This window comes from Catharus ustulatus, chromosome 22, assembly GCF_009819885.2.
Source record: "Catharus ustulatus isolate bCatUst1 chromosome 22, bCatUst1.pri.v2, whole genome shotgun sequence".
NCBI lineage: Eukaryota > Metazoa > Chordata > Aves > Passeriformes > Turdidae > Catharus > Catharus ustulatus.
The window spans coordinates 5852672-5862986 of record NC_046242.1 but is presented as its reverse complement, the minus strand read 5'-3'; the positions used below and the strand labels follow the sequence as shown (position 1 = coordinate 5862986).

Genomic DNA, 10315 nt, shown 5'->3' with positions numbered 1-10315 from the left:
GGGGGGGGCACCTGGCTGCAAGCAGGCAGCACCCCTGTGCAGCAAGGGGGAATCCTCTCCCACCTGCCAGGGCAAACCCCAGCTCCCCTCTGCCTGCAGAGCTGCAAAGGGTGTGGGGAGCAGGAAGGGGGAGGTTCAGCCCAAAAAAGCCCATGGCTGGGATGGCTGACCCCTGTCACAGTGCTCAGACCCTTTTCCCGTTCTATTTAGGGAAGCATGAGACAGCTGAGCCTCGGGGATAAGTGGCCCCAGGCCAGCAGCTGCAGCAGTGCCCAGCACCTTCCAGAATTCCCTGGGAGGGAAAGCTGACTGACACCCGGTGCTGCCTCCTCCTTGCAGGGAATTTGGGAGCCCTTCCCATGGAAATCCCACCCCTGGCTGGTGCTGCCACCCGTCCCACCCGTGCTCATTCAGCCACACACTAGCATGGGCTAACAGAGGTCAGGGCTGGAAGTGCTGTCATGAGTGGCTCAATTTGAGTGACACGAGCAGCACTGAGCCTTTCAAGCCACTCTGTTCCCCAGCAGTCACAATCAGGAATTCTGCTTTTTGATTTATCTCCCCCCAAACACAGGCCTTGCCTTCACCAGTGTAATTAGCAGCACCCCAGCTATAAAGCAAAGTGGGGAACTGGCAGGATGGGGAAATGACAGAGGAGATGGGCTGACCAAGACACTGCCAGGAGCAAAAATATCATTGTCTTTAATTGTGTGATCTGTGTTATGGCTCTAATGCAGCAAGAATTAGCCCAGAGCTTCCCTGTATCCATGGTATCCAGGCAGGAGGTGATTCCAAACCCATCTGTAAATCCCCTCACAGCAAATCATCAACACCACACCAAGAGCAGCTCCCACATCTTTACCTGTTTGGGAATAGATCCAAGGCACGAGGATGGCAGCTGTGGAAAGTGCAAGATGCCACCCTGCCTTGGGTACACTCAGTACAGCAGCTTCTCCAGCATTCATTTGGATTAACACACCAGGAACTCCTTCCAACACAGCTTTAGGTACTGGGCAAGGCTCAGCTGGCTGAAGTACCAGTACTCGTGGGATACACACTGCCTTTCTCACATCAGCCAGAAAAAATCTCCATTGTCACAAGCAGCACTGCAGGTAAAGTGAGTTATGTTATAAATACATATTATGGTATTGGCTTTTCGCTAATATTTGGGTGGATACTGTATGTGTGGTGTGGAAATGGTTTTTAAGATAGAGTTTTCTTTGGGAGTAACATAGGCTGATAAAATGTCTTTGTAGTAAGTGAACTGCCTGCTTGGTTGGATAACACCCCGTGAAGAAACCTGCTGCTGATACACCAGCTGCCAACACCCACACTCTATAGAAATTGAAGACCACAGCCTAAATTAAGAGTGATAAGAAAAATAAATTAAAACCACAGCCAAGAAACACGCATGCTCTAAAAGGCAGACTCCAGGAGTGGCCATGTAAAACAGTTGTTGGAATATGGAAAATAGTTTATAGAAAAGTCTGAAAATGTATGATGGGTCTATAAATATGCAACAGGCTGATGAATTTAAGGGGTGTCTCCAAAACAGCAGGTGTGGTTTTGCTGAATGCCAAGCACTGGCTGTTATAACCTTTTGCTTTATTGTCTCTTACTGTCTTTTATTTTAAACCTTTTAATATCTACCAGGAAAGTGAATCTCGTTTTTCACAGTTACAAAATCCAAGGGTGTTGGGTGCTGTGCTGCTCAGGGCAGAGCTGAGAGTGCAGGGCAGCCCTCTTTAGGCTTTGGCTAGAAAGAAAAACATAATAATAATCATAAACACCCCAAAAATAGCTTTCCCAGGTGAAACTCAACCCTCCAAGGCATCCAGGGAAGGACACATCTGCCGACAGCTGTATGGCAGCAAAGCCCCTCAGCCCTTCGTGTGCCTTCATCTCCCACCCTGAGGGACAAACCCAGCCCGGGATGTCACAGATCCAGGGATGTTCGGTGGGGAGGGATCGGGGCTGGGGCTGGGGAAGGGACACCCGAGCGGGACAGGAAAGGGGAGCGGGATGGGAAAGGGGAGCGGGATGGGGAAAGGGGAGCGGGATGGGAAAGGGGAGCGGGATGGGGAAAGGAGAGCGGGATGGGGAAAGGGGAGAGGGATGGGGAAAGGGGAGAGGGATGGGGAAAGGGGAGAGGGATGGGGAAAGGAGAGCGGGATGGGGAAAGGAGAGCGGGATGGGGAAAGGGGAGCGGGATGGGGAAAGGGGAGAGGGATGGGGAAAGGGGAGAGGGATGGGGAAAGGGGAGCGGGATGGGGAAAGGGGAGCGGGATGGGGAAAGGGGAGCGGGATGGGAAAGGGGAACGGGCAGAGAAAGAGGAGCGGGCCGGGGTAAGGGGAAGCAGGCACAGAAAGGGGGCGGGCCGGGGCCGGGCAGGGGGAGCGGTTCGGGCCCTTCCGCCGGCGGCAGGAAACAGGAAGGGAGCGGGACAGGGAGCGGAGAGGGAGCGGGGCCCGGCCGGGCTGCGGGGAGCCCAGCACGGTGGGTCAGCATTCTGATGGAGGTGGTTTGGGATGCAGTGAGCCCAGCACGGTGGGTCACATCACTATATGGAGGTGCCTCAGGATGCAGAGTCCCCCTGCCCGAGGAGGGAGCCCCCCCTCTCTGTGCTCCCCCAGCCACAGCCATGCCCCCGTGCAGGATTTTGGGCTGTTTGGCCCCAAAGAGGAATTAATCACCCAGCCATCCCAAACACAGCTTGGGTGGCAGCTCTCTGGCATCCGTGGCTCAGGGTTGGACCTGGCAGTGCAGGGCTGAGGGTTGGAGTTGGCGATCTGGGATGTCTTTTCCAGTCTTAATGGTTCTGTGAATTCCACTCTCCCATCCTCTCCGGAGGTCTCTGCTCTTCTCCCTCCCTGTGGCGATGGTGGTGCTGCGGGCTGGGCTCTGCCCTGGTCTCACTGAAGACATGATCCAGCTTCTCAGGGCCAATGGCATCAGGACAGGTAACAGGGTGGCATCGGGGTCTTGCCTTGGGGAACATCATCCCCTGTGCATTTGGGGGACCTGTATCATCCCACATCCTGGGAGGGTCGTGGTGGTGGGATATCCTTCTGTGTCCTCCTTGCTGGATCTCTTCTGGGTCCTCCTGGGTGGATACAGTGAGTAAGGACTTCTCCAAAGGAGCAGGAGAGTGTAAGGACATGGCAAGAGATCCCTGTAGAAGTTCATTGAGCTTGTAGAAGCTCCTGTCTTTTTAATGGTATTTCAAGAGGAGTTGTGCAGTTTTCCCTCTGAAAATTGCCCAACTTCCTGGAATGCTGTACCTTGAGCGTCTCTTGCTCTTAGAGGGGAAGGAAAAGGTGCTGGGCAGCTCTTGTGCAAAACAGGGAAGATTTTTACCAGCTTCTGTCTCTGCTCTGTTTTGCAACAAATGATTTGTTCTGTGAAGAGTGATGGGGCCGTCTCAGAGGACAAACTCATCCAGTCAGTGTTGACAGAGCACACAGACACTTTCCTTGTCAGTGCAGATCATGTCTAAGCTGGTTGTCTTCTGGTGTTTGTGCTCTGACCATGTTTGGCTTCCAGCCTCTTGTCCCTCATGCTATTTGCAGTGGTGGACTTCGTGTCTTCAGACCTGGAGGATGTTGCCCAAAAGTGTTCCCTATCTTACAAGGTAAAAGGGACTCTCCTAACTCCTGGTACATTAACCAGGGAGCTCAGAGCTGTTTGGCTCATGGACAAGGATGGGCTTGTCTGGGGGGACCTTCTGCAGCAGTTGCTGGCTGTTGATCAGTCCCATTTCCAGTCATTTCTCTGTCCCCAGGCGCTGGTCGCAGTCAGACGTGTGCTCCTGGCCCAGTTCTCTGCCTTCCCTGCCAATGGAGCAGACCTCTACGAGGAGCTCAAGAGCTCCACTGCCATCCTGCCCACTGGCAGTCCAAGGTGGGTACCTCACCCACCCACCCACCAGCTCTGCCTGGGGCTGGGTTTGCTGCACTAGGCTCTGGTTGCCAGCACAAACTTTGAATTTCAGTCTCCAAACCATTCCCATGCCCTTGTGTGCATTTGGGAAGGGGGCCTTAAGGACAAATACCTGGTGGCTGCTGCCTGCCAGTGCCCCTGCCATGCTGATAATCCCACCTTGTGTCCATGCCATAGCCTGGACCAGCTGCTGGACTCGGGGCTGTACACGGGGGAGGTGACAGAGCTGATGGGAGCCCCGGGCAGTGGGAAGACACAGGTGAGTGGGGTGAAGGACAGGGGAGAGGACAGGTAGGGTGAAGATGGTGCCATCAGGTGAAGCAGAGGGACATGTGAGGTCTGGCTGACACCCTGTCCTTGTCCCCAGGTGTGCCTGGGCATTGCAGCCAGTGTGTCCCTGGGCCTCAAGCAGCATGTCCTGTTTCTGGACTCCACTGGGGGTTTCACTGCCTCCCGTCTCTACCAGATGCTCCAAGCCCAGACAGAGGATGAGGAAGAGCAGGCAAGTTCCCCTGGAGCTGCTCCCTGTGCTTGCTCTAAAACTCACTTTGCCCTTGCCTGCAAGGAACCCCAGAGATGGTTTGTCTTTCCAGCTCTGCCTTTGTCCTCACAGGCTTTTTTGAGTCCAAGCCCTTCCTCCCATGGCTCAGTGGTGCCATGCTCAGGACAGACACTGCTTTTTGTTGTTTTTCTTGGGAGGAGGGAGGGTCTTACTGGACTTGCAGGACTTGGCTCCCTGAGCTCAATCCATGTTGCTTTTCCCATCAGTGCAATAGGGGCAGTGGTGTTGCTGGGGTGGAGGCAAATGGGGAAGGATGAGGATCCCTGGCTTTGTAGCATGGTGTGAGTGCAGAGAGCTGCTGGCAGCTGGGGCAGGAGGAATAGGACAAGTCCTGGGGAGACTGAGGCTGAGTTTTGTGCTGCAGCTGGAGGCTCTGCAGCGGATCCAGGTGGTTCGTGTGTTCAACATCTATGAGCTGCTGAGCGCCTTGCAGGAGCTGCGGGATCGCCTCTCCCAGCAGGTAGGAGCGAGCCTCTGGGTCCCTCTGCCTTCCCCAGAGCTGCAGGGAGGGCAGCAGGGCTTGTGTGACTCCAGATTGGGAGCGTTGGAGCCTCTGTGCAGCTCACAGCCCCCAGAAGTGCTGGATTTGTTACTGCAGGTTGTGAGCTCCATGGGACCCCTCAAGTTGGTGGTGCTGGACTCGGTGTCGGCTGTGATTTACCCTCTGCTGGGTGGCAGGCAGTCAGAGGGTGAGCTGGGCACTGTGGGTGCCAGGAGGCTGAAGAGCTCATGCTGAAGAGCCTCTTCCACCCATGTGTGCTGTGCTTGGAATGGGGACTGGGGCAGGGCTGATGAGGATGTGACTGCTCCCAGCTTTGTCTTTGGGACTGGGTAAAAGGGGAGTCTGCAGTGTTAGCAGCAAACACTCCAGCTGGGTGTAGCCCACTCATGGCAGTGGTCTGAAACACATCCAGGGGAGGCACTGAACTCTTTGCCCATAAATTAAAACTTCTCTTACAGTGTCACAAATACATCATGGTTGCTGGCACAATTTGCAGAGCTCTTTCTGCCAGAAGGGACCATACATCAGAAGTGAGGATGCCAAGGAGCCTGCTCAGACTCCTCCCAGAGGGGCTTGCACAGCTTGGTGGCAGCCAGTGCTATCACAGGAGGTCCCCTGACAGCTGTGGGCTGTAGGAAATGAAGCTGTGAGCCTGAGAAATGGCTCCTGTGCCTGCTAAATCAACCTTTGCCTGGAGCTCCTGGTGCTTTTGTGGGGATTTTTGACCTTGGGTCTTCTAAGACAGGAAAGGATGGGGAATGATCATGGGAAGGTGTCCATGGACACGAGATCTGTCACTGAATCCAGTGCTCATGCAAATCCAGATGTCAGTTCTTCCAGGATGCACTTTGGGGGCTGATCCCCCGACAGCCAAATGCTTTGTCCTGCTGCAGGTTTGGCCCTCATGATGCAGCTCTCCAGGGAGCTGAAGACCCTGGCCAGGGAGTTCAGCCTTGCTGTTGTGGTGAGTGTTGCTGTGCTTTGTCCTTCATTGCTGGTGTGTGGCAAGGAGCCATGGGAGGCTCTGGAGCCTCTGAGAGAGGGAACCTCACTCTCAGCTAAGCAGGAGCCAGAGACCTGAACCCCCCAGTGCCCTGCTCCCCAACATCTCTGCAGCTTGTTCCAAGCATGGGGCAAGCCCTGGGCTGATGTGCTCCCTCCTGCCCTTGCTGTCCTCAGCCATTCACTGGAGTGAACAAGGCAGAGTTAAGTACAGGCAGATTGAAAGGCTGGTTGTGTTTATTTTTGATAGAACACCATTCATTTAAGGGGCTGGCCAGCTTCCTGGGCAACCTCTTGGTCACCTTGCAGGAGCTGCAGGGCATTGCATCATCCCACAGGAGGTGGGAAGGGCCTGTCCTAGCCTTCCAGCTCTTGGCCAAGCAATTGCATTTGCCAATGCACCAGACAGGTGGGTGGGACCACAATTAATGTGTCTGGACAGGGAAGGCCACACCAGAAGATGGTGGTCTGCTGGGCCTGGCACTGGAAGGTGTTGAGACAGTCCTGCCCTTCATTCTGATAAAGTGACAAGGACAGTGTGTCTGGAAGGACACTTGGAGGCCCCAAGTTAAACTTTGTGGTGATTCCAGCACCAGGAGTGATGCAGCTTGCAGATATCAGTGAACTCCCTGAGTACTGCTCTCAGTACCTGGGCTGTTCAGAGGGGATGGCAGAGCAGCTGGAGGACGGCTCAGAGTGGAGAAGGAAAAACCTTCTAGAAGGAGCAGCCTGGCCAGGATTTCCTGGTGACCTCCAGTGTTTCACTACACCGAGTGGCCCTGCTTCTCCCAGGCACTGAAAAGTCTGTTTGTGCTGCAGGTGACCAACCAGGTGACAAGGGACAGCAGCACTGGCCCACTGAAGCCAGCCCTGGGCCGCTCCTGGAGTTTTGTGCCCAGCACCCGGGTGCTGCTGGAGAGCAGAGAAGGCAGCTGGGAGAGAGGCACCACCCACCGTGCTGCTTCCCTGGCAAAGTCACCCCGGCAGGTGAGGCTCCCTGGATCCTCAGGAGGTGAGGCTCCTCCTGGATCCTGGAGCCCTGCATCCCTTGGGAATGCAGCAGTGGGATTGGCCCTGGCTCCTGTGGGAGTGGGACAGGACCCAGCCTCGCTGGGTGAGCCCTGGCTGGATGTGCAGAAGAGAAGAGCATCTGTTCCCAGCAGCCTGGGCTGGTATTTATAGACAGGATAAATGGGTGGCACCACTTCCAATCCAGATCACTGTGTTCCTGGTGTTGGTCTCACTCTCCTGAGGGTGTGTGGGCAGTGAGGGTCCTGTGGAAATGGCTCTGACACCTTCAAAGGTGACTTCAGCTTGAGTCCTGCCTTGTGCACAGGCAGCAATGCCTGAGCTTCCTGGCTCTGAGCCTGCTCTGCTGCTTGATCCAAACAGATTTGGGTAGGATGGTGTGCTAGGCAGCAAAATACATCCTTGATGTGCTAAATAATGGTGTATCTGGGGATGTCTCAGAGCAAGATGTTCTTTCCTTGCTAAATTGCATTGTCTATTTGTATCTCTGCATTCAGCAGACCCAGTTAAAACAGGGGCACCTGCAGAAGGAAATCCTTAGGGGGATGTAACTGGGATTTTGGCTCTGAGACAGGAGATGGAGTGATGTAGAATGTGAGGATTAACTTTGCTCTGTTCCTCCTTGCAGCCAACAGGGATCCAGGTGGAGCTGGACATTGGGAACGGTGACGTGTTGGAACCGAGCCTGGTGACACCCACACAGGGACTCTGATGGGATGGAAAAACAAATGTCACAAGGTTCAAGAGAGCTGCACAAAAGCAGGCAAGCATTGAAGGTTTTACAAACTGAGAGACTGAGAATCCTGCAGCTCTGGGAAGGACCAACACGAGAAATATCTTATTCTTCTGCCCCGTGGAAAAACTGAGTGTGGGGTTCCCTGGAGACCTCTGTGCCCAGCAGATGCTGCCTGCAGTGGCTGGGCTGTGAGGACAGCAGACAATCAGGTCCTGCCATCAGCTGCAGGATTGTCTTCACCCCCAGAGCCAGCCCTGTCCTCAGGGGTTGTTTGGGATCAGGTGGTTTGGGCTCAGCTGCCTTGTCCCTGCACAACCCCACAGCTCCCCGTGCTGGTTTTGTTCCCCCTGTGGCTCACTGCCCTCTGGTCCTGGAGTTCTGATCATCCTCAGGCCCACAGTGGGCTTGGTTCAGAAATAAAAGAAAAAAAGCTGTTGCACATTGCTGTGGTTGTTGAGAGCTGGAATTCAATTAATGACAGCTGCTCTGAACTTAATTAAAATGTGGAGCAGGACTGGGGTGGGACAGGCTGCTGATGAGCAGGGACATAATGAGATGCTTGATCTTCCCTTCTCCCCAGAGTAACACCAGGCCCTGTGGGGACCTGCTGGTGTTTTTGGGGCACAGCTGGTCTGTGTAAAGGCTTGCTGATAACTGATGGAGGTTCTGATCTGGATCAGCTGAGGCAGATGGGCCCTGCCTGGCACCAGCTGGCCCTGCTTGATGCTCAAGGACCCATTCAATTGCATGTGGTGATGTTTGAAATACTCTTCCCATGCTCTAGTGCTTTCTAGCTGCTCTTGCCTGCTCTTGGCAACCTCCACAGGAGAGGGGAGGCTTTAATGTGGAGTTTTCTCTTGATCCCAGATGTCTCAGATACCCTCAGTTTAAGAGCCCTCCTTGGCAGGTGAGCTGAGCCATGGCTTGCACTTCAAGGCAGCTGATGGAGGAGTTGGGGGCTGGGACTAATTAGGGCTTGCTCATTAAACTAATGACCACAGCAGCACAGCTCCTGGAGCCCTCTAAGGCTGTGCTTGGCACATTAAATACATAATTTTTACTGAAAGCTTCTTAAAGTTGTGTATATATTTGCATTTCTGGGCTCTGCAAGCTCAGGAGGGGAGGTTTGGCTCTAGGGGTTGCAGCCTGGTTGGTTGGGGTGAAGAGGAAGAGCAGAAATTTATCTTATTAGCTAATTTCTTGTTAATTCCTTGCTAGCTTCTCTCTTAGAGCTGTGGATAGAGGGGTGGTACACACACATTCCAATTACTGATTTCTCTCTCTGCCTGAGGTTCTGTAGGGGAAGCAAAGCTCTTGTGGGGGAGTGTGGAGCAGGGAGGAGCCAAACAGAAACCTCTGGGGTTATAGTTGAGCCAAGAGGGCTTTCTAAATGTTTCCTTCCCCTAACCAGCAGGGTGAGAACAGGAACAACATGATTTGAACCCTCATTAGAGTCAGCATGAGACCAACCATGTGTGCATCTTCCCTGTGATCCCTGGGAAATGACAGAAGAAATTCCAGCCTTGCACTCAGTCATAGAGAGTCATGGGGTGGTGACTCAACAGGGACACTGCCAGTCTGTCAGGAAAGGGATGGTGTGAGCTCTGGGCTCCTTCAGAGCTTCCCATCCCAGCTTTCATTGCCATAATCGTGACTGGGGGGTTTTCACTCCTTGGCATTCAGCTAATTGCAGCTGTGGGAGTTTTTCCCTTTTGGGAAACATCTGGGAAGGTTGGGGAGGGTGGTGTGATTTGGGGCCTGGCTGGGTTTTGTGTGGCAGCTCTTCTGCTCCCAGGTGTGCTCTGAGGCCACAGGGGTGTCCTGAATTTCTGGCTGTGTTGCTGCAGGGAAAGTGTCTGAGACTGCTGGCTATTGCACAGTGTGGGGACAGCAGGACTGTTCAGCCCATGGGAATCTCTTACCCCATCTGGAAAAACTTGACTTCCTTCAAGCTCATTTGCCATACATTTGCATAGTAAAATCAGGCTTAGAGCAGTTTCTGATCTAAATCTCCTCATTCAGCCTTTCTCCTCCATGCTCAGACAGGCACTCCTGCAGCTCTGTGATGCAGAGCTCGGGATGTCCCCTCTCCCTGCCTCTTCCCCATGCCCAAAACAGCTGGAAAGGTTTGGAGCAGGGCAATGAATCCCATCCTAGGCCAGGCAGGGCACCTCTCACTCCAAGTAGCAGGGATGCCTTTTGGCAGTAAGGGCTGATTTGCCTTGGTACATATAAAATACATACATATAAAATACACACATATAAAATACACACATAAATGTGTGTTTACATGTGTTGTGTGCATGTATGTGTGTGTATGTATGGGGATGTGTGTCCATGCCTCTGTCCACCTGGCTGTGTGTCTGTCTCTGTATCAGGATGACAGGACAGCTGTACTGGGGAGGTTCAGGTTGGACATTAGGAGGAAGAAAGGGTGAATAAACATTGGAATGGGCTGCCCAGGGTGGTGGTGGATACCATGGGACATTCAAGGAAAGACTGGACACAGCACTCAGTGCTCTGGTTTGGTCCAAGAGATGTTTT

General features: G+C 53.6%; 1 protein-coding gene across 2 annotated transcripts; it reads left to right on the top strand.

The window, feature by feature from the left end:
• Positions 1-2421: 2421 nt before the first annotated feature.
• RAD51D (RAD51 paralog D) lies at positions 2422-8804 on the top strand. Of its 2 annotated transcripts, XM_033078592.1 has the most exons (11): positions 2422-2497; positions 2852-2961; positions 3571-3632; positions 3783-3901; positions 4118-4199; positions 4308-4442; positions 4867-4962; positions 5101-5191; positions 5898-5968; positions 6826-6993; positions 7664-8804. In XM_033078592.1, exons 2-11 carry the CDS (start codon positions 2880-2882, stop codon positions 7745-7747), a joined length of 990 nt encoding a protein of 329 aa, XP_032934483.1. In that variant the 5' UTR covers positions 2422-2497; positions 2852-2879; the 3' UTR covers positions 7748-8804. The 2 variants fall into 2 exon arrangements, with proteins under 2 accessions (XP_032934483.1, XP_032934484.1); XM_033078593.1 differs by lacking the exon at positions 6826-6993.
• Positions 8805-10315: the final 1511 nt, after the last annotated feature.